The 23,227-nt window shown below is 47.4% G+C and overlaps 1 protein-coding gene across 2 annotated transcripts in view; it reads left to right on the plus strand.

Annotated features, from left to right (window-relative positions):
• Window positions 1-23,227, plus strand: part of DIS3L2 (DIS3 like 3'-5' exoribonuclease 2) — a 223,157-nt gene that overhangs the window by 78,152 nt on the left and 121,778 nt on the right. For both annotated transcript variants that reach the window (XM_081956034.1, XM_081956033.1), the window contains 3 exons: window positions 5,474-5,559; window positions 9,405-9,652; window positions 17,457-17,630. In XM_081956034.1, the coding sequence (XP_081812160.1) occupies window positions 5,474-5,559; window positions 9,405-9,652; window positions 17,457-17,630 (508 nt within the window). The remainder of the gene's footprint in view (window positions 1-5,473; window positions 5,560-9,404; window positions 9,653-17,456; window positions 17,631-23,227) is intronic.

The following is a 23,227-nucleotide window of genomic DNA, read 5'->3' on the forward strand; positions in this document are numbered from 1 at the left end:
TCCCGTCACTCGGGATTTTTCACGGCTCCCTGTTCCTCCCCCACTTGCCGGGCCGAGCCGGGGCAGGTCCAGATGCTTTTGGGGGGCTGCTATTTTTGGCTGGGTGCTGGGAGGTTGTCTCCCACTGCCATGGGTGGGGAAGCCACCTGGGTTCCTGAGCTGCTGGGTTCCACCGAATTTTACTTCCCCTCTGCCAAAATAGACCAGATGTACACCTCACTCAGCTTACAGAAGTTATAGAATAAGCAAGTGGGAAAGGACGTTGGAGGTCTTCTAGTCCAACCCCCTGCCCCCAAGCAGGAGACCCTGCACCACTTCAGACAAATGGTTATCCAACATCTTCTTTAAAACGTCCAGTGTTGGGGCATTCACAACTTCTAGAGGCAATTTCTGTTCCTCTGATTAATTGTTCTCCCTGTCAGGAAATGTCTCCTTAGTTTTAAATTGCTTCTCTCCTTGATTAGTTTCCACCCATTGCTTCTTGTTCTGCCCTCAGGTGCCTTGGAGAATAGCTTGACTCCCTCTTCTTTGTGGCAACCCCTGAGATATTGCAAGACTGCTATCATGTCTCCCCTAGTCCTTCTTTCTATTAAACTAGACATGCCCAGTTCCTGCAACTGTTCATCGTATGTTTTAACCTCCAGTCCCCTAATCCTCTTTGTTGCTCTTCTCTGCACTCTTTCTAGAGTCTCCACATCTTTTCTACATCGTGGAGACCAAAACTGAATGCCGTATCCCAAGTGTGGCCTTACCAAGGCCTTATAAAGTGGTATTAACCCTTCACGTGATCTTGATTCCATCCCTCTGTTGATGCAGCCTAGAACTGTGTTGGCTTTTTTGGCAGCTGCTGCACACGGCTGGCTCCTACTTAAATGGTTGTCCACTAGGACTCCAAGATCCCTCTCACAGTTCCTGGTTTCTACAGCTTTTTAGCTCCAGGTTGTGGTCATTGTTCTAGGACCAATGTGGGTGTGATAATGCCGCCCCTGTGAAGTATATTTCATGCCAGCTGTGCCTAGATTCATGGGCCCCATTGACTATTGTCACAACGGGTTCTTTACGACTCATTTCCACAAGGGGAAGGAGCTTCCCTCCTCCTCCAATGGCCAGGCTGCTCATTTTCCTGTTTTCCTGATTGTGGCTTGCTCGCTTGGGTTTGCGTCAGGCCGGGGCGCAGAAAAAGATTGAACCACAAAGTGACAACAGCATGCCCTCCCACTCCCCACCCACCCTTTGCAGTACTTCTGCTTAATTGAGAATATCTTAATTCTTCCTAACAGCTGATGTCTTTGACGAAAGGAAGAAATATTCCTGAAATGTTGTTGTTGTTTTTTTGCATCTGCAAAATAAATAAAACAGTACATGCATTGGGAGGTAAAATGGGATTGTAAAGACGAAGGAAGTCTGAGGCACTTCTCCATGCTCTGCATAGCTTTAAAGAAAAAAAACCCCCAGCAACTTAGAACCGAGGAGAAATTTCCTGACAGTGAGAACAATTAACCAGTGGAACAGAAATTGCCTCCAGAAGTTGTGAATGCCCCAACGCTGGAAGTCTTTAAGAAGATGTTGGATAGCCATTTGTCTGAAACGGTATAGGGTTTCCTGCCTAGGCAGGGGTTGGACTAGAAGGCCTCCAAGGTCCCTTCCAACTCTGCTATTGTATTGTATTGTATTGTATTGTATTGTATTGTATTGTACATAGCCCAGGCAGGACCAGTTTGGTCTTCTGCTAGGATAGCGAATCTATTGCATGCATGCCACAGGTGGCAAGCGGAGCCATTTCTGAGGGCACGCCAGCCGTTGCCCTGTCAGCTCCAGCACTTCCTCTGGAGGGCAAAAAGCAGTAAAAAAAATCAAGGCCAAAAATCAGCTGGCCAGCAGGCTGGAGCTGACAGGGCAATGCCTTGGGTGCCCTCGGAAATGTCTCTGCGTGGAAAAATGGGAGATGAAACATGAAATACACTTATAATGGGAAACTATTGAGACTTAAAGGCAGAATCACAAATTGGGGGGGGGGGGGGGGCGGGGCGCGTAAGGATGTATAATTATATAAAGATAATGATGAGAATAGCTGGGAACTGTAACCAGATCTATATCTCGACCAAAATTAGGCTGGGGTGCGTGTGGTGGTTTAAAAGTACAATGACTATATATATGTATGCTTTTTGTTCTATTTTTACTTCATATGTTCAAAATTAAATATGTATATTGAAAAAGGATTATTAATACCATCAACATAAAGTGGAGTTTGCTCAGAAGCTGAAATACACCAAGCAAATGAGATGAAGAGTGGGAAGAAAAGGAGAGAGGTAAGGGGAAGGAGAGAGGGATAGGGGAGAGGGCAAGGGGAAGGGGACGAGGAGGAGAGAAATGAGGAGTGGAAAGGGGAGAGAGGAGTAAGAGAGAGGAAGGGGAAGTAGAGACAGAGAGAAGAAAGGAGGTAGGGAGGCGAAGGAGGAGAAGAAAGTGAACGCACAAATATAGTGTATGGAGAGCAGAAGAGCCAAGAACTGGATTTTTTTCCCCTTTTTCTTTTGGGGAGTTGATGGTAAGATGAATTGAATTGATATAAACATTTAATAATACAATACGATGTGGGCTATGTAATAGTATACATGCAATGAAAAATAAAAAACTTTATGAAAGAAAAAAAGGAAGAAATGGCTCTGCGTGCCACCTGTAGCTTCCTCCGGAGGGCAAAAAACTGCCCAACGCACAAACTGGAAGTTTGGGAACGGACTTCCGGTTTGTGCGTTGGGCTGTTTTTCGCCCTCCGGAGGCTTTAGAGAAGACTCCGGAGGGAGAAAAACGGCCTAACGGGCAACCCGGAAGTCCATTCCCAAACTTCCGGTTTGCGTGTTGGGCCGTTTTTCGCCCTCCCCAGGCTGCTAGAAAGCCTCTGGAGCGTAGCGAGGGTGAAAGACGGACCTACCGGGCTCAGAAAACGGGCTGATCTCCGGGGGGGGTGCGTTTTTGCCCTCCCCAGGCTCCAAAAAGCCGTTTGCGCATCTGCGGGGTAATGGGGGGGGTCATATGCGCGATAGCATGTGTGAGTGTGCTTTTGGCACCCGAGGCGAAAAAGGTTTGCCATCACTGGTCTAGTGGTTAAGGCACCAGGCAGGAAATGGGAGACGGTGAGTTCTAGTCCGCATAAAAGCCAGACAGGTGACTTTGGGCCAATCATTTGCATCCTTTTTAGAGGGTCCTTGAGGCTGCTTGGAGGTTGGTCTGTGTCTTCAGAATCACTCCAGTGGTGCAAATGGGTGTGTGGAGCCTTGTGGGAACTGTCGAAAGGACTGAGTTGTAGACTGGAGATAGATGGATGGCCAATGAACAGATCTGCACATGTCTCACTGCATTCTAGTGAATGGGAGTAACGTGGGTTATGCAGTACAATGCAGTGAGCCCTGGGCAGATCTGTGCATTGGGGAAACAAAACAGCCACTTCACAGACGCATGGCACGACACAGGAGGACAAACCCATCAGGACTAGATTCAGCACTTCCGTCTGCATTTCAAAGGCAACAGCTGCTCTTTTGAAGACAGCAAAGCCTGCATTTTGGACAGAGAGGTTTGAAAGAGGGGGCCCAAGAGGCCAACTAGGCCAAAACAGAACAGTCCTCTTTCAACAGAGGGGGAGGGATACGACACCATTACCTCCAGTCTACAACACAGTTGCTATCAGTTTCCATCAGTTGCTTCTTGTCCTCCCTTCAGGGCCTTTGGAGAATAATGTGACCCCCTGTTCTCTGCGGCAACCCCTCAAATATCGGAAGGCTGCTATGCTGTCAACCCTCGTCCTTATCTTCATTAAGCTATTAGCCAAGGAAGAGCTCAAAAGAGGAGAACCAAGTGGGACCAGAGGCTATCCAAGCAATTGACTCAAACATCCACTGTCAGAAAACCCGAAGAAGTCTGGATCAGTCCTCCAGTCCTCCTGTCCCAGTGGGGCTTTTTTTCAGGAAGCAACTGGACTTTCTGTTTTTTTTTTCTTTTGAAGATGTTTCCCTTCTCATCCAAGAAGCTTCTTCAGCTCTGACAGGATAGTGGGGAATGGAAGGAATGATACTCCTTGCAGACAGCTGGTCATTTGCATCCTTTGAGAGAGTCCTTGAGGCCACTTGGAGGGCTTATCTTTCAGCTATGCATTTTGGGATGAAGACCCTTGGAATGGGGTGGGAGTAAGAATGGATTTCCAGAGGAAACGAAATGGCAGACTACAGGAACCATTTGCACCACTCGGGTGACCCTGAGGACACAGACAAAACCTCCCAAGTGGCCTCAACGACCCTCTAAAAGGATGCAAATGACCAGCTGTCTGCAAGGAATATGAATCCTGAGGGTCACCTGAGGATACAGATCAACCTCCAAGTGTCCTCAATGATTCTCTCAAAGGATGCAAATGACCAGCTGTCTGCAAGGAGTGTCAATCCTTCCATTCCCCACCATCCAGTCAGAGCTGAAGAAGCTTCTTGGAGGAGAAGCAAAACGTCTTCAAAGCAAAAACAGAAAGTCCAGTTGCTTCCTGGGAAAAAAAAACACCTTTGGGACAATCGTGACCTGGATGCCTGAGAATCTCTACAGACTTTTAGCTATGCAATTTGGGATGAAGACCCTTGGAATGGGGTGGGATAGGAATGGATTTCCAGAGGGAAAAAATTGCAGACCGCAGGAAGCATTTGCACCACTCAGGGGACTCTGAGGACACAGATAAACCTCCAAGCAGCCTCACCGACCCTCTAAAAAGGATGCAAATGACTAGCTGTCCTCAAGGAATATCAATCCTTCCCTTCCCCACCATCCAGTCAGAGCTGGAGAAGCTTCTTGGATGAGAAGCAAAACTTCTTCAAAAGAAAAAAAACAGAAAGTCCAGTTGCCTTTTGGGGGAAAAAAGCAGCTTTGGGATTTCCCCCAAATGTGGTTTTCTCTTGAGGCTTTTTGACCTCACCTCAAGACGATACCGCTAGAAGACGCAGTTGAGGCCTTCTAGGCTCAATGCGCATTTTCCGAGATTTGCTGACCGTTCTCTAGCGGAAGTTAAATATTTTAATGAATGCAATCCTTCCAAAGGGGACTGTTTATGTACAGTAACAAATTAAATGACCCCGATGTCGGAAGCGCCAAGAAATTCCAACTTCTTATTTGTGTTGAAGAAATAAAACATGTTTTCCGCAGTTACGTTTATTATAGTTGGTATAGAGGTTTTTTTTTCTCTAAACCTTGGGCTTATTTTGATTTTAGCAGATGTGTACGATGGACGTATTTCTTTTCTTGGTTGCTTGTTAGAAGGAATCTGGAAATGATGCGGCTCACACTTTTCTTATATCATGGATTTGCTCCTTTCCAAGCCCCTCACATTTGGCCCTTACACCGGGCCAAAATGGGACATTTTAAAAGGCAAAGGGAGTAACTTGGATCCAAATGTGGTGAATGTATTTGATTTGTTTGCATGGTTTATTTTATTTTATTTTAGGAAAAGATCTGGAAACTTGCATTGCCCGTGCTACAAAACCGGAAGAGACTGCAAATCCAGAACAGAGTGTTCAAAAGACTGCAAAGGTATTATTTCTTTCGTTTTTTCGCCCCTAAACTCCTCAGTTCATCAATTAAATTGTTGTTAGGCGCGAAATCATGTCTGACCCATTGCAACCCCCTTGGACAACGTTCCTCCAGGCCTTCCTGTCCTCTACCATCCTCTGGAGTCCATTTAAACTCACGCCTACTGCTTCAGAGACTCCATCCAGCCCCCTCCTTCTCTGCCGTCCCCTTCTTCTTCTTTTGCCCTCCATCGTTCCCAGCATGAGGCTCTTCTCCAGGGAGTTCTTCTTCCTTCTCCTTCGGTGGCCAAAGTCTTTGAGTTTCCTCTTCAGGATCTGGCCTTCTAAAGAGCAGTCAGGGTTGATCTCCTCCAGGACTGACCGGTTGGATGGCCTTGCGGTCCAAGGGACTCAATGCAGGAGTCTCCTCCAGCCCCAGAGTTCAAAGGCCTCCATTTTTGGTGCTCAGCCTGTTAAACCTGCAAGTCATCTTTTCCTTTGGACTTCAGGCCTGCCACATTTTCTACTATTCAAATTCTATTGTTGGAAAATGGGAGGGGGGGATATGTAGCCATAATAACATTCTTCTTAGAAACTCAAGGTCATCCTTTGTCTCTGCATCTGGCTGGAACTGGGTGGGGTGGAACTGCCAGCATGATAGTGGGAAATTGGACCATGGGATGGACTTGTGGTTGTGGGGGCAAAATCTTGAACTTTCAACTGAGTGGGGAAAACCGGGAAGCTTTCAGATTCGGGTTTTCCCAGATGCGCCAACAGGGCTCTCTTAATCGATTGGAACTTTGAGGAATACTTTGCCTCGGACTCTGATTTAATTTTGGATGCTCTTTGGAATCCTGACATTAACCCGAATCTTCATTGAAATAAATCACCAGCTATCCTGAACTTCAGGGTGCTGTCTGTGGTCTGAGCCCCAGCGTGACACAGCTTTCCTTATGGTCAATTAAATTACTGAGATAAAAATGGCAAACCATGAATAGAAAAAATGCCCTTCCTGGAATTTGGCATAGCTCTTCTACATTCAAAATGGGTGTGTGTGTGTCACAGGGATGTATTCTCGTGGTGTCCCTTTTTCATTGTTTATTTCATAGGCCCTATTATTTTACTGCTATTTTTTTAAAAATCCTTTTTATTACTGCAAACTGCCTAAAGAAGGCCCATGGGAAGACAGGTGGCAAATAAATTTAACAAATAGAATCATAATCAGAACAGAGTTGGGAGGCAACTTGTAGGTCATCTAGTTCAACACCCCCCTAGCCCCTCACCCCACCCCTCTCAAGCAGGAGACCTTATACCAGGGGTGTCAAACTGTGAGGCCTGCAGCCATCTTTTCTTTTGGATCTTTGGCCTGCCACACTTTCTATTGTGGGAAAATGGGAGGGGGGATTATACAGAGTTGGATGATATGTAGCCATAATAACATTCTTTCTAGAAAGCCAAGGTCATCCTTTGTCTTTGCACCTCTGCACCTGACCGGAACTGGATGGGTGGAAGCTGCCAGCATGGCAGTGGGAGATTGGACCATGGGATGGACTTGTGGGTGTGGGGACAAGATCTTGAACTTTCAATTGGGTGGGGAAAACCGGGAAGCTTTCAGATTCGGGTTTTCCCAGATGTGCCAACATGGCTCTCTTCATAAATTGGAACTTAGAGCCAGTCCTTTGCTGTTTCCAGGGAGGCTCTGCTGGTCAGATCTAAGCACCACACGGGCCATATCTGGCCCACGAGCCTTGAGTTTGCCATCCCTGCCCGATACCATATCAGACAAGTGGTGTCCAATTTCTCAAAAACCTCCAGTGATGAAGCACCTACAATTTCGAGTGGCAAGCTGTTCCACTGATAAATTGTTCCAACTGTCAGGAAGTTTCTCCTTAATTAAGAGCTGTGGTGGCTCAGGGGTTTGAATGCAGTACTACAGGCTACTTCTGCTGATCACCGGCTGCCAGCAGTTCATCAGTTTGAATCTCACCAGGCTCAAGGTTGACTCAGCCTCCCATCCTTCCGAGGTGGGGAAAATGAGGACCCAGATTGTTGGGGCAAGAGGCTGACCCTGTAAACTGCTTAGAGAGGGCTGTAAAGGGGCTGTAGAATGGAATGGAATGGGAATAGGAATGGAATAAAAATAAGAACAGAGTAGAACAAAGAGAATAGAGAATAGAATAGGAATAGGAATAGGAATAGAATAGAAGAAATATTGAAGAATAGAACAGAATAGAATAGAATGGAATAAAAGAGTAGAATATGTGGCTTTCATCGGTAGAGGCTTTGACACATCCGAATATTAGTAGTATGAAAAAGGTTATTAGGTACAAAGATATATTAACAGCGCAGGGAGAACTAAAACAGAAGAAAGAATTAGAAGAACAAGGGATTGATATAGGATGGCTTAAACAAATGCAAATACAAACAAGGTATGAGAAAGATGTTAAAGAATATGGTTTTAATAAGATTCATATTTGATTGTACAAATAATAACAGCAGTTAGAATTGTATTTGCACAAAACTGGAAAGCAGACAAAATCCCATCAGAAGGGGAGGTAATAAAGAGGATATTAGACTGTGCAGAAATGAATAGGTTGACATTGAGAATAAAGGACAAGGAGGAATCAGTGTAGTACAGGACATGGGGGTGATTTTATGAGCGGCTTGAAAAATGATATCAATAGAAAGAAAAAGGAACAAAACATGAAATAAGTATCTCAGACAACACATGATTAATATAGGGGGAGGGGAAATAAGAAAATATCAAAATGTAAATATACAGGCGGAGAAATGATATGAATTGACATATGTTAAACAACAATCATAAGAATGTATATCTAAGAATGAATTTGAAAGGAAAAATAAAAAAACTACAAAAAAAAGAATAGAATAGAATAAATATTGGAATATAGAATAGAATAGAATAAATATTGGAATATAGAATAGAATAATAATAATAATAGAATAGAATAGAATAGAATAGAATAGAATAGAATAGAATAGAATAGAATAGAAGAACAGAACAGAACAGAACAGAATTCATTATTGGCCAAGTGTGATTGGACACACAAGGAATTTTGTCTCCGCTGCATAAGCTCTCAGTGTACACAAAAGCTATAAGTGATCAGTCATGATCATAGTAACCATAAAAATTCTTTCATCATGAATCAAACGGTACCTTAGTGATAGTCATAGCGTACTAAATAAGCAGTCAACATAAATCATACTAGGAAACTAAATAAAACAATGTAAATCGTAAAGATACAAGCAAAATAGTTATAGTCATAAGTAATAATAAGGAGATAGGTAATAGGAAAGATGAGAAGAAGAATAGTAATATTTTGTCAGTGTTTTAAGTTTGAGAACAGAAGAGGGAATCGACTTTTTCTCCAAAGAGCTTCAACTCTGAGCTAGAAATATTGTCCTTTATTAAAAGCAATGTTTGTCAGAGTTTGCAGCAGATTTTGCACATCCAGAAAGCACACACAGGTAACTGATTCTACAGGATTCATTAACTTCTCTTTATGTATCATATAACACATGAAGTAAATATACAATACCAAAAGCAGGTTTTCCAACGTGGTAGCAAATACAAGCAAAACACAGGCAGAGGAGAGAACAGTTTCTGTTTCAGTTCAGAGCAGCAGACTAGTTTAGAGCTCAGCACAGACTCAGAGCTACAGAGCTAAGCCACGCCCAGGTTCCAACTCTTTCAGTTTCCCAACAGCCCTCATTGGCTGACTTAGTTGCTATGCCTATTCATTGGCTGACCTTCTTACGATGTCTCTGCCAAGTCATGAACTCTCTTGCACTGATCAATGTTGTTTGGCAAAGTACCCCTAACTGTTGATCTGTTGGCTCTTTCAGGTGGTCTACATATTGGAGAAGAAGCATTCCAGGACAGCCATGGGCTTCATCCGCCTCTTGACCGATCGCAACAGCGACTTATTCCGCAAGTACGCCATGTTCTCGCCCGCCGACCACCGAGTGCCTCGCGCGTACGTGGCCTTGGCCGACTGCCCTCCTGATTTTGCCACGCGCCCTGAAGACTACTCCAGCATACTTTTCATCTGTCGCATTATGGATTGGCAGGAAGATAGCAACTTTGCCCTTGGGTAGGTGGCTGTTGAATGGAAGAGGGGCATAAGTAGCAGTAGAACAGAGCTGGAACGGACCTTGGAGGTCTTCTAGTCCATCCCACCCTGCTCAGGCAGGAGACCCTATACAACTGATTAATAGTTCACACTGTCAGGATATTTCTCCTAAATTCTAGGTTGCTTCTCTCCTTGGTTAGTTTCCATCCAATGTTTCTTGCCCTGCCTTCAGGTGCTTTGGAGAGTAAGTGGACCCCCTATTCTTTCTGTCAGCCACACAAATACTGGAACACTGCTATCATGTCTCCCATAGTCCTTCTCTTCTCTAGATTAGCTATACCCAGTTCCTGCATCTGTTCTTCATATTTATTAATCTCCAGGCCTTCTGAAGGTCTTCTAATCCAACCCCCTGCACCCTATACCTGTCAGGTTTCTGAAAGATGCCCTAATTAACCTACGAGCCTCGAGCCAAGTTTCAAAAGAAATCCAGTCATTTATTAGGAGCAACGTCTCGGCAATACCGGCGTGGAGTCAGAACTAATTTCATTTTAATGATGGCTGAACTTTACCCCTGTGTCTCCCCTCCCCTCAGTCTGTGTCATAAATCACATTCACCAATGAAGTGCTGCAGCAGGTTGTAAAATTTCACTCCTGCTGTAGTAATCTGAGATCCGACTCTAGCCAAAGGTATGCATGGAATTCTCTCCCCCCTCTTTCCTCCAATGTCAACTTGATAACAGATATGGAAATGCTTTACACGTTGACATTCGGCTCCCCTCACTTCCTGAAGGTGACTTGTGTGAAACAAAAGCAATTTGGGTACAGGTATATAATTTAGGGATGTGTCCCCCCCACCAGACTTGTCTTTTCAAACAAATGGCTGTCCAGTCTCCAGTGTTACCGCACCCACAACTTCTGGATGCAACCTCCCTTCCACTGCTTAATTCTTCTCACTGTCAGGAAATGCCTTCTTAGTTCCAGGTTGATTGCAGTTGCGGCGGTAAGTGTAGAAGCCACAAAGCTGTCCAAGGAGAGTAGAAGACCTGCAGTGTGGGATACTGTCGGTTTAACAACCGGTTTGGTTGTTAAGTGTGTACGCTTAAAGCGTTTGCGCGCAGCCCTGAAAATGGAGCATTTCAAAACTCCGCTGCTTACCTTCCAAGTCATCACAGGAAATCAGCTGTGCCGTGCAATTGAGATGAGCTAGAAAGCAGGAAATAAAGGACAGGATAAGATGGGGGCGGCTGGGCGGGGACAACTGATCGTCGATGCTACCGGGTCACCTGACCCCGTCCGAACCGGCTGAATACCAGCTCTGTAGACCTGATATACTGTCTCGTTTCTAGCACACATAAAAGCTTGGGTAAAAATACAATACAATACAATAGCAGAGTTGGAAGGGACCTTGGAGGTCTTCTAGTCCAACCCCCTGCCTAGGCAGGAAACCTTATACCGTTTCAGACAAATGGCTATCCAACACCTTCTTAAAGACTTCCAGTGTTGGGGCATTCACAACTTCTGGAGGCAACTTCTGTTCCACTGATTCATTGTTCTCACTGTCAGGAAGTTTCTCCTCTGTTCTGAGTTGCTTCTCTCCTTGATTAGTTTCCACCCATTGCTTCTTGATCTACCTCAGGTGCTTTGGAGAATAGGTTGACTCCCTCTTCTTTGGGGCAACCCCTGAGATAGTGGAACAATGCTATCATGTCTCCCCTGGTCCTTCTTTTTCATTAAACTACCGAGTTTCTGCAACCGTTCTTCATATGTTTTAGTCTCCAGTCCCCTAATCCTCTTGGTTGCTCTTCTCTGCACTCTTTCTAGAGTCTCCACATCTTTTCTACAATGTGGTGACCAAAACTGAATGCAGTATTTCAAGTGTGGTCTTACCAAGGCCTTATAAAGTGGCATTAACACTTCATGTGATCTTGATTTTGGGGCTCAGTTGTGGTCGTAAGTCGAGGACTACCTGTATGGTTCCCTCACCGATGTCTCTTGAGTTAATGTTCTTTTCCCCTAAGATCACCGCAGATGGGGACTGCAGCCAAGAAATTAAGAGACACTTGCTCCTGGGGAGGAAAGCCATGGCAAATCTAGGCAGCAGACTAAAAAGCAGAGACATCACCCTGCCAATCAAAAGTGTGTATAGTCAAGGTTGTGGTTTTCCCAGTTGCAATGGATGGCTGTGAAGGTTGGACCATAAGGAAGGCTGAGCGCCAAAGAATGGAGGCCTTTGAACTCTGGGGCTGGAGAAGACTCCTGCATTGAGTCCCTTGGACTGCAAGGCCATCCAACCGGTCAGTCCTAGAGGAGATCAACCCTGACTGCTCTTTAGAAGGCCAGATCCTGAAGAGGAAACTCAAGTCCTTTGGCCACCTCAGGAGAAGGAAGAAGGACTCCCTGGAGAGGAGCCTCATGCTGGGAACGATGGAGGGCAAAAGAAGAAGAAGGGGACGGCAGAGAAGGAGGTGGCTGGATGGAGTCCCCAAAGCGGTCGGTGTGAGCTTAAATGGGCTCCAGAGGATGGTGGAGGACAGGAAGACCTGGAGGAATGTGGTCTGTGGGGGTCGTGATGGGTTGGACACGACGGCGAAACTAACAACAACAGCCTTACTTGGAACATAGAATAAAGGAGAAATGTAGAGTACTCCAAATTTTCCATCCTTGCCTCACCCTTGATTTCTTGAGAAGGATGAGTAATTGTGTGTCACCAGGACTCAAGGAAATACCTGTGTCTCTTTGTGTCTAACAGCCTCATTCATTCATTCTCCAACCTGGTGGCCTTTGGGTACATTGGCCAAGTGGAAATAATGGGATTAAAAGTCCAGGTGATGTCACCTATCCAACAAGCTAGAATCTGTTACTTCTCTATCTCACCTGACACCTGCTCTATATAATTTCACTCCCAGCCCAATCAGGGTGAATCACTGCTTGTTCCTGCCGAGAAAGCTTCACCTGGTTGAATCCTGCCCCATTGTTTAACCTCTACATTTCCTGTAACCTGAGGCTACTTCCTTCATGGTGGAGATAATTCCCCGAGTTAACAATGGAAGAAATGTCTTTTTTAAACAAATGACTCATAATTATTGTTAGCACAAGTTGCTATGTTTACGATTGAATATGCAACTTCAGGTGGGTGACTATAAAGATAGCTTACAAAGTACAATACAATATAATACAAAAGAATAGCAGTGGGGCCTTGGAGCTCAGGTGGGCCTTTTTGTTACGTCCTGTCTCCCTGCTACGTTTCATTGGCCCTGCCAGAGCTGCTGAATGTATTAGCTGGATTGGTGGTTGATTTCCCCAGGCTCATGGTCCTGTGGGATTTCAATCTGCCTTCCATTGGCGAGACATCCGAGTCAGCTCGGGAGTTCATGGCTTCCATGACAGCTATGGACCTAACTCAGTTAATTCAAGACCCCACCCATAATGTGGGACACACGCTCGACCTGATTTTTGTCTCTGGGCAGTGGATGAATGATCTAGATTTAGGGGATATTTCTATTCAACCCTTGTCATGGTCTGATCATTTCCTCATCAGGCTTGACTTCCATACCGCTACCCCTCGCCGCAGGGAGGCGGAACCGACTAGATGGTTCCGCCCCAGGCACCTGATGGACCCCGAAAGGTTCCTGATGGAGCTTGGGACTTTTCCTGAATCCCTTGCTCACAACTCGACCGAAGCCCTAGTGGAAGCCTGGGATAGGGCGGCCGCTGGGGCCTTGGATCGCGTTGTGCCTTTGCGGCCTCTGACCCAGTGTCGATCCCGGGTGGCTCTCTGGTTTACCAAGGAGCTCCGGGAGATGAAACGCCGGAAAAGACACCTAGAGAGTGGCTGGAGGGCCAGCCGGTCCGAATCTGATCGAACACTAGTAAGAATTCATATTAAATCCTACTTAGTGGCGAAAGAAGTGGCAAAACGGCAATATTTTTCCGCTCTTATCGCGTCCGCAGATAACCGCCCAGCCGCCCTGTTTAGGGTGACCCGCTCCTTACTTAACCAAGGAACTGGGGAAGACCTCTTGCAGGGTAGGTCTGAAGAATTTGTTCAGTATCTGTAGGATAAAATCGCTCAGATCCGGACAGGCTTGGACTCTGACTGGGTAGATTCAGGCGGGCCAACGGGGATGAATCTTGAGGAGACAATCTGGAATGGGTTTGACCCTGTGACCCCCGAAGGCATGGACAGGATTATGGGGAGACTCAGTGCTGCCACTTGTGTGCTGGACCCGTGTCCCTCTTGGTTAGTTTCGGCTTCCCGGGAGGTGACACGAGGCTGGCTCCAGGCGATTACCAACGCTTCATTGAGAGAGGGGTTCTTTCCCACCACCTTGAAGGAGGCGGTGGTGAGGCCCCTCCTTAAGAAGCCTTCCCTGGACCCAGCTTCTTTAGCCAACTATCGTCCAGTCTCCAATCTTCGCTTTGTAGCAAAGGTTGTCGAGAGTGTGGTAGCACGTCAGCTTCCCCAGTACCTGGATGAAGCTGTCTACCTGGATCCGTTTCAGTCGGGTTTCAGGCCCGGGTACAGCACGGAGATGGCATTGGTCGCGTTGGTCGATGATCTCTGGTGGGCCCGGGACAGGGGCTGTTCCTCTGTCCTGGTCCTATTAGACCTCTCGGCGGCTTTCGATACCATCGACCATGGTATCCTACTGCGACGACTCGGGGGGTTGGGAGTGGGGGGCACCGTTTTACGGTGGTTCTCCTCCTACCTGTCGGATCGGTCGCAGTTTGTGATGACTGGAGGGCAGAGATCGACGCCCAGGCGCGTCACTTGTGGGGTGCCCCAGGGGTCGGTTCTCTCACCCCTCCTGTTCAACATATACATGAAACCGCTGGGCGAGATCATCCGTGGTTTTGGGGTACGGTATCATCAATATGATGATGAAACCCAACTTTTCATCTCTACCCCAAACCACCCAAACGATGCCCTCGACGTGATGTCCCGATGCCTGGAGGCTGTGCGGATCTGGATGGGGAGGAACAGGCTCAAGCTCAATCCCTCCAAGACTGAGTGGCTGTGGTTTCCGTCATCCCGATTTGTGCATCTTGTCCCATCTTTGACGATAGGGGGAGAAATTTTGGCCCCCTCAGAGAAGGCTCGCAATCTGGGAGTCCTCCTGGATACGCGGCTTAATTTAGAAGAACACCTGACTGCCGTGACCAGGGGGGCCTTTTACCAGGTTCGCCTGGTACGTCAGTTGCGCCCCTTCCTGGATCGGGATGCTCTGTGCACAGTCACTCATGCCCTCGTCCTTTCTCGCCTGGACTACTGCAATGCTCTCTACATGGGGCTGCCCTTGAAGAGCACCCGGAGGCTTCAGCTGGTCCAGAATGCGGCCGCGCGGGTTGTCATGGGGTACCTAGGTGCTCCCATGTTACACCCCTTTTAGGCGGCCTGCACTGGTTACCGGTTGTTTTCCGGGTACGATTCAAGGTATTAATTATGACCTTTAAAGCACTCCATGGCTTAGGCCCAGGGTACCTGCGAGACCACCTACTGCCACCAGTAGCCTCCCACCGTCCAGTACGATCCCACAGAGTTGGCCTCCTCAGGGTGCATCGGCCAGACAGTGTCAGCTGGTGACCCCCAGGGGGAGAGCCTTCTCTGTGGGAGCGCCTTCCCTCTGGAATGAGCTGCCCCCGGAGCTTCGCATAATCCCCGACCTCCGGTCCTCCCGACGCGCCCTAAAAAGTTGGCTTTTCCAGCAAGCTGGCCTGGCCTGTTAATTTTAACCTATTTTAAATGTATTGTCTTTTAAATTTGGTTTGTTTTTTTGGATATGTATTTAATTTTTTTTTAACGTTTGGGATGTGTGTTTTTTTTAATGTTGTACGCCGCCCTGTGTCCTTTGGAGAAGGGCGGCATATAAATACAAACAAACAAACAAACAAACAAACAATAGCAGAGTTGGAAGGGACATTGGAGGCCTTCTAGTCCAACCCCCTGCCTAGGCAGGAAACCCTATACCGTTTCAGGCAAATGGCTATCCAACATCTTCTTAAAGGCTTCCAGTGTTGGGGCATTCACAACTTCTGGAGGCAACTTCTGTTCCACTGATTAATTGCTCTAACTGTCAGGAAATTCCTCCCACCCCCATTTTTGCATGCTTTTTTCGTCCTCCCCAGGCTCCAGAGGCGCTATAGGAGCATGGGGAGGGCGAAAACAGCCTCCCCCCACTCCCCCCGGAAGCCCTCCGGAGGCTTCGGGGACCTTCAGGAGGCTTCCCTGAAGCCTCCGAAGCAGTCAAAACGACCCTTCGAGCAAACTGGAACTTCCGGTTTGCTCGGAGGGTTGTTTTAAGCGCTCCAAAGGCTTCAGGGACCTTCAAGAGGCTTCCCTGAACTTCCGGTTTGCCCGTAGGGCCGTTTTTTTGCGCTCCGGAGGCTTCAGGGAAGCTCATGAAGCCTCCGGAGAGCCTCGGGGGTGGGGGGGGGAGCAGGCTCTTTTCGCCCTCCCCAGGCTCCTATAAAGCTTCTGGAGCCTGGGGAGGGCGAAAACTGGCTTTAAAAAAGAGTGAACTCATCTGACAGGGCAGCGCCTTGCGTGCCCTGACAAATGGCTCCGCGGGCCACCTGTGGCATGCGTGCCATAGGTTCACCATCACTGACCTATACTGTACCTGTGCATTTCGCTTTTCTATTCTATTCTATTCTCCAATATCTATTCTATTCTATTCTCCGGGTTGCTCGGAGGGTGGTTTTAAGCGTTCCGAAGGCTTCAGGGACCGTCCGAGGCTTCCCTGATGCCTTCGGAGCGCTTAAAACGACCCTCCGAGCAACCCGGAAGTGCTCGGAGGGTGGTTTTAAGCGCTCCGAAGGCTTCAGGGACCGTCCGAGGCTTCCCTGGTGCCTTTGGAGCGCTTAAAACGACCCTCCGAGCAACCCGGAAGTCACTTCTGGTTTGCTTGGAGGGTGGTTTTAAGCACTCCGAAGGCTTCAGGGAAGCCTCCGGACAGTCCCTGAAGCCTCCGGAGGGCCTCCGGGGGGTCGGGGGAGGCTCTTTTCGCCCTCCCCAGGCTCCTATAAAGCCCCTGGAGCCTGGGGAGGGCAAAAAAAACATGTAAAAATGGGGGGGGGGGTCGCGCGTTTTGCATGCATGTGCACTGGGGGGGTCGCGCGTTGCATTATGGGTGCGGCACGTCCACACTCGACCCCCCTGCACTCCCCCCACTTGTGGCACGCGAACCAAAAAAGGTTCGCCATCACTGTCCTATTCTATTCTCCTATTCTGTTGTATTCTATTCTGTTCTATTCTCCTATTCTATTCTATTCTATTCTATTCTCCTATTCTATTCTATTCTCTAATATCTATTCTATTCTCCCATTCTATTTTGTTGTCCAATTTCTATTCTCCTATTCTATGCTCCAATATCTCATCTCATCTCATCTCATCTCATCTCATCTCATCTCTTCTCTTCTCTTCTCTTCTATTCTCCAATATCTATTCTGTTTGTTTTATTCTATTCTATTCTATTCTATTCTATTCTATTCTATTCTATTCTATTCTCCAATATCTATTCTGTTCTGTTTTGTTCTGTTCTAATCTTTTCTATTCTATTCTCCAATATCTATTATGTTCTGTTCTCTTCTGTTCTCTTCTATTCTATTCTCCAGTATCTATTCTATTCCTTCCTCCAATATCTATTCTATTCTATTCTATTCTCCAATATCTATTCTATTCTATTCTATTCCATTCTGTTCTGTTCTGTTCTGTTCTATTCTCCAATATCTATTCTATTCTCCAATATTCCTTTCTAAGGACAGCTGTCAGATGTCTTGGAGATATGTCAATGAGCCCCTGTCATGGTTGACTTGTTTTTCGCAGGCAATTGGCCCAAAGTCTTGGACGGGCGGGGGAAATTGATCCGGAAACAGAAGGCATCCTGGCAGAGTATGGGGTGGACACCTCGGATTTCTCTCTGGACGTCCTGCAGTGCCTTCCGCAGAACCTCCCCTGGGCCATCCCGTCTGATGAATTTGCCAGGAGGAGAGATTTAAGGTCAGTTCAGTTCCATCCCTTCGCTGATTGGGGTCGAGTTCGGCGCAAAACACTTGGAATGGGGGGCTGGGGGGGGGGAAGGCTTTGCTTTAAGGCTGATTGCTTCGCTAGGCTCTCCTTCCACTCCTTTCCCACCGCCCTCCCGTTCGAAAATTCCAGAGTCCTTTTGTAGCCAAAGAAGATCTGATAGAAGAGAATATTTGTAGCTCGCGGTTGAAATGAGGGGCCCTTGGTGCTCTCTGAGTTTGGTGGTTTTCTTGCAGACATTTCATGACCCACCTAGGGAACATCATCAGTACTAGAAGAGAGTGGGGTTTGGGAGGAGGAGGAGGAGGAGGAGGAGGAGGAGGAGATGGTGGGGTCCTCTCTGAGCTTAGTGGTTTTCTTACACAGGTTTTATGACCCAACTAGGGAGCATGATCAGTGGTAGGAGGGAGAGGGGTTTACTCCCTTGCTTATAGATAAGGCATTGATGGGCGTGTTCAGGCTGTTGTTGGCTGTAGAAGATCCAACCTTCCTCCTTCTCCTTCTTTCCTTCCTTCCTTCCTTCCTTCCATCCATCCTTTCTTCCTCCCTCCCTCCCTCCCTCCCTTCTTCCTTCTTCTCCACCCTTCCTCTCTCCCTCCCTCCATTCTTCGTTCTTTTCCACACTTCCTTCCTCCCCTCCCTCCCTCCCCTCCATTCCTCCTTCTTTCCACTCTCTCTTTCCCCTCCCTTCCTCCCTCTTTCCCCTCCCTTCCTCCCCTCCGTTCCTTCCTCTTTCCCCTCCCTTCCTCCCTCTTTCCCCTCCCTTCCTCCCCTCCGTTCCTTCCTCTTTCCCCTCCCTTCCTCCCCTCCGTTCCTTCCTCTTTCCCTTCCCTTCCTCCCCTCCGTTCCTTCCTCTTTCCCCTCCCTTCCTCCCCTCCCTTCCTCCCTCTTTCCCCTCCCTTCCTCCCATCCTTCACAACGTGGATGCCGTGTTCCCTTTTGAAAAGGACCCTGAAAGCAGAGGCAGAATTAACCACCTGCACTTTCGCAGCCCCCAAAAGACAAAGCCAGGAGGAGCTAAAACCACCCAGCCTTGTTGAGCCAGAGAGTTTGATGGGCCCGCCTGGTGGATGGATGGCTGTCCAAGCGAAAGGCCTGTTGGGTGTTTTACATGCCGCCCTCCGACCACCTTGGAGGCCTTCCGGGCCTCTTCCCTGCAAGGCGGGAGGTTACGGCTGAAGGAGACAAATGAGCCCTGGAGACGGAGAGGCCTGAAGAGAAGTTGGATTGAAATCTCAATTCATGGCTAGATGAGCCTGCTGCTTCCCCAGTGGGCCCAGTTAATTAACTGTTGCTTTTATAAATGAGAATCTTGAAGGGAATCCCTCCCCTGTGGTTCGGAGCTGATTTCTTCTTCTTCTTCTTCTTCCTCATTTGAGATACCTCTAGGCCAGCGTTGCTCAAGCTTAGGCCCTTGAAGATGGGTGGACTTTAACTCCCAGAATTCCCCAGCCAGCCAGTCCGAAAACCTCTCAGATGGAATAGGCCAGGAGGTTTAATCTTGGTGATTTTAAGACTTCTGGACTTTTACTCCCAGAATTTCCCATCTGGGGGATGGATGGATGGAAGGAAGGAAAGAAGGGAGGAAGAAAGGAAGAGACGGAAGGAGGGAGGGAAATAGGGGGAAGGAAGGAAGGAAGAACGGAAGGAAGGAAGAAGTATTGGAAAGAGGGAAGGAAGGGTGGAGAAGAAGGAAGAAAGGAGGGAGGGAAAAACACAAAGGAAGGGTGGAAAAGAGGAAGGAAGGAAGAAGTACTGGAAAGAGGGAAGGAAGGGTGGAGAAGTAGGAAGACGGGAGGGAGGGAAAAACACAAAGGAAGGGTGGAAAAGAGGAAGGAAGGAAGAAGTATTGGAAAGAGGGAAGGAAGCGTGGAGAAGAAGGAAGAAGGGAGGGAGGGAAAACACAAAGGAAGGGTGGAAAAGAGGAAGGAAGGAAGAAGTATTGGAAAGAGGGAAGGAAGCGTGGAGAAGAAGGAAGAAGGGAGGGAGGGGAAAACACAAAGGAAGGGTGGAAAAGAGGACGGAAGGAAGGGTGGAGAAGAAGGAAGACGGGAGGGAGGGAAAAACACAAAGGAAGGGTGGAAAAGAGGAAGGAAGAAAGAAGTATTGGAAAGAGGGAAGGAAGCGTGGAGAAGAAGGAAGAAGGGAGGGAGGGAAAACACAAAGGAAGGGTGGAAAAGAGGACGGAAGGAAGGGTGGAGAAGAAGGAAGACGGGAGGGAGGGAAAAACACAAAGGAAGGGTGGAAAAGAGGAAGGAAGAAAGAAGTATTGGAAAGAGGGAAGGAAGCGTGGAGAAGAAGGAAGAAGGGAGGGAGGGAAAACACAAAGGAAGGGTGGAAAAGAGGACGGAAGGAAGGGTGGAGAAGAAGGAAGAAGGGAGGGAGGGAAAAACACAAAGGAAGGGTGGAAAAGAGGAAGGAAGGAAGGGTGGAGAAGAAGGAAGAAGGGAGGGAGGGAGGGAAAAAGACAAAGGAAGAACGGAAAGGAATTAATTAATTAATTCTGGAAGTTGAAGACCACGTATATTAAAGTGTCCAAGGTTGAGAAATAGGCTGCCTGAGAGACGGTGGGATCGATTTAAATTTTAAAATTTTAATCGATTTAAGATTTTTTTAAATTGATCCCACCGTCTATCGAGCAGCCTATTTCTCAACCCTCTGTGCTTCAGAGAAGCATGCTCTCCGATGCTTCAGATCCGAGTTCCGCTTCTCAAACCACGAGGCAGCCTCCATCAAGATTTTCCTTCTCGGCCTCAGGCTCCACTTCTGTCAGATGAGGATAATCCTGCCCGATTTTCTCCGTTTTTGTGGGCTTTGTGGTCTGATTTTGCGGGAATGTATACTGTAGTTTTCGGAGTATAAGACGCACCTTTTTCCCCTAAAAAAAAAAGGCTGAAAATCTGGGTGCGTCTTATACACCGAATACAGCATTTTTTCCCCTCCTAAAACCCCGCCCCCTTCACCAAAATGGCCATGCAGAGCTTTTAGGAGGCTTTCAGAGAGCTCCTGGGGGCTCCGGAGGGCAGAAATGAGCAAAAAATGGGCCGTTTCCACCTCACCCCCAGGAGCACTCTACAAACCTCCTAAAGCAGGGGTGTCCAAACTTGGCAAGTTTAAGACTTGTGGACTTCAACTCCCAGAATTCCCCAGCCAGCATGGCTGGCTGGGGAATTCTGGGAGTTGAAGTCCACAAGTCTTAAACTTGCCAAGTTTGGACACCCCTGTCCTAAAGGCTAGGCATGCCCTTTTTTTGAAAAAAAAAACAAAACAGGCCCGTTTTCGTGAAAAATGGGCCGTTTTGGGGAGGTTTGCAGAGTGCAAAAACGTTTTTTTAAAATTTGCCTCTTCAAAACCTTGGTGCGTCTCATACTCCGAAAAATATGGTAAGTCCAGTATATGTCAGTGATGGCGAACCTTTTGTGGCTTGCGTGCCAAAAGTGGGGGGAGTGCAGAGGGGGTCGTGCGCGGGCATGCCACACCCCATAATGCAATGCGCGACCCAAGCACACATGCGCGCATGACCAGTGCTCCCCCCATTTTTTGCATGCTTTTTTCGCCCTCCCCAGGCCCCAGAGGCTTTATAGGAGCCTGGGGAGGGCAAAAACAGCATCCCCCACCCTCCTCGGAGGCCCCCCAGAGACTTCAGGAACTTCCCTGAAGCCTCCAGAGCACAAAAAACCAGCCTTACGGGCGAAAAAGAATAATACAATACAATACAATAGTAGAGTTGGAAGGGACCTTGGAGGTCTTCTAGTCCAACCCCATGCTTAGGCAGGAAACCCTATACCGTTTCAGACAAATGGCTATCCAACATCTTCTTAAAGACTTCCAGTGTTGGGGCATTCACAACTTCTGGAGGCAATTTCTGTTCCCCTGATTAATTGTTCTCACTGTCAGGAAATTTCTCCTCAGTTCTAAGTTGCTTCTCTCCTTGATTAGTTTCCACCCATTGCTTCTTGTTCTGCCCTCAGGTGCCTTGGAGAATAGTTTGACTCCCTCTTCTTTGTGGCAACCCCTGAGATATTGGAAGACTGCTATCCTGTCTCCCCTAGTCCTTCTTTCTCTTAAGCTAGACATATCCAGTTCCTGCAACCGTTCTTCCTATGTTTTAGTCTCCAGTCCCCTAATCCTCTTTCTTGCTCTTCTCTGCACTCTTTCTAGAGTCTCCACATCTTTTTTACATCGTGGCGACCAGAACTGAATGCAGTCGCCACGAAATTCAGGAACGGACTTTCGGTTTGCTCGTAGGGCTGGTTTAAGCCCTCAGGCTTCCCTGAAGGCTCCGGAGGAAGAAAAATGGCCCCAGGGACAAACCGGAAGTGACTTAGGTTTGCCATCCCGACTATATGTGGTACCTTGCTCAGTGGTCGTATCCGTGAGAGGCACTTTGGAGTTCTAGAGGACGATCATTTGAATTTGAGCCAGCCGTGTAAAAAAAGCTAATACCATCCTGAGTTGTATAAACAGGCATAGAATCAAGATCCCTTGAAGGATTAGTGCCGCTTTACAAAACCCTAGTGAGGCCACACCTGGAATACTGCAGCCAATTTTGGTCACCATACTACGAAAAAGATGTTGAGACTTTGGAAAAAGTGCAGAGAAGAGCAGCTAAGATGATCAAAGGCTTGGAGACTAAAACATACGAAGGACGGCTGCAGGATTTGGGTTTAGCTGGTCTAAGGAAAAGAAGAATTGGGGGCGAAATAATAGCAGTATTACAGTATTTGAGGGGTTGCCCCAAAGAAGAGGGGGTCAGATTATTCTCCAAAGCACCTGAGGGTAGGACAAGAAACAATGGATGGAAACTAATCAAGGAGAGAAGCAACCTAGAATTAAGGAGAAATTTCCTGACAGTGAGGACAATTAACCAGTGGAACAGCTTGCCACCAGGAATCGTAGGTGCTCCTGTCACTTGTCTGAGATAGGGTCTCCTGCTTGAGCAGGGGGCTGGCCTAGAAGACCTCCAAGGTCCCTTCCAGCTCTGTTCCTTCCTATTTGGTTCGAATTTTGGCTCTCTTCTGTGCGTGTGTCTTCATTTCCAGCGCAGTCTTCGCCACTGCCAGTCAATTAATTTTGGAACTGCTTGAGGCTGCAGATCACGCTAGGTGGGAAGACATTTGCGCGGGCAAGGCCGAACAGCTGGAAGGAGTGACCTCTTCTCATTACTAAGAATCTCTACAGACTTTTAGCTACACTATTTGGGATGAACACCTTTTGAACGGTGTGGAAGTAGGAACGGATTTCCAGAGGAAAAAATTGCAGACTGCAGGAAGCATTTACACCGCTCAGGTGACCCCCCTGAGGACACAAACAAATCTCCAAGTAGCCTCGACGACCCTCTAAAAGGATGCAAATGACCAGCTGTCTGCAAGGAATATAAATCCTTCCGTTCTCCACTATCCTGTTGGAGCTGAAGAGGCTTCTTGGATGAGAAGCGAAATGTCTTCAGAAGAAAAACAAGAAAGTGCTTTGAAAAAAAAGCACCTTTGAGACAAGCAGGTTACTAACTAATTAACTGCGGAGATTCATTTGACAGATATGGCAAGAAAAGTCATAAAATGGGGCAAAAC

Source organism: Natrix helvetica (assembly GCF_964273705.1).
Source record: "Natrix helvetica genome assembly, chromosome: 5".
Classification (NCBI taxonomy): domain Eukaryota; kingdom Metazoa; phylum Chordata; class Lepidosauria; order Squamata; family Natricidae; genus Natrix; species Natrix helvetica.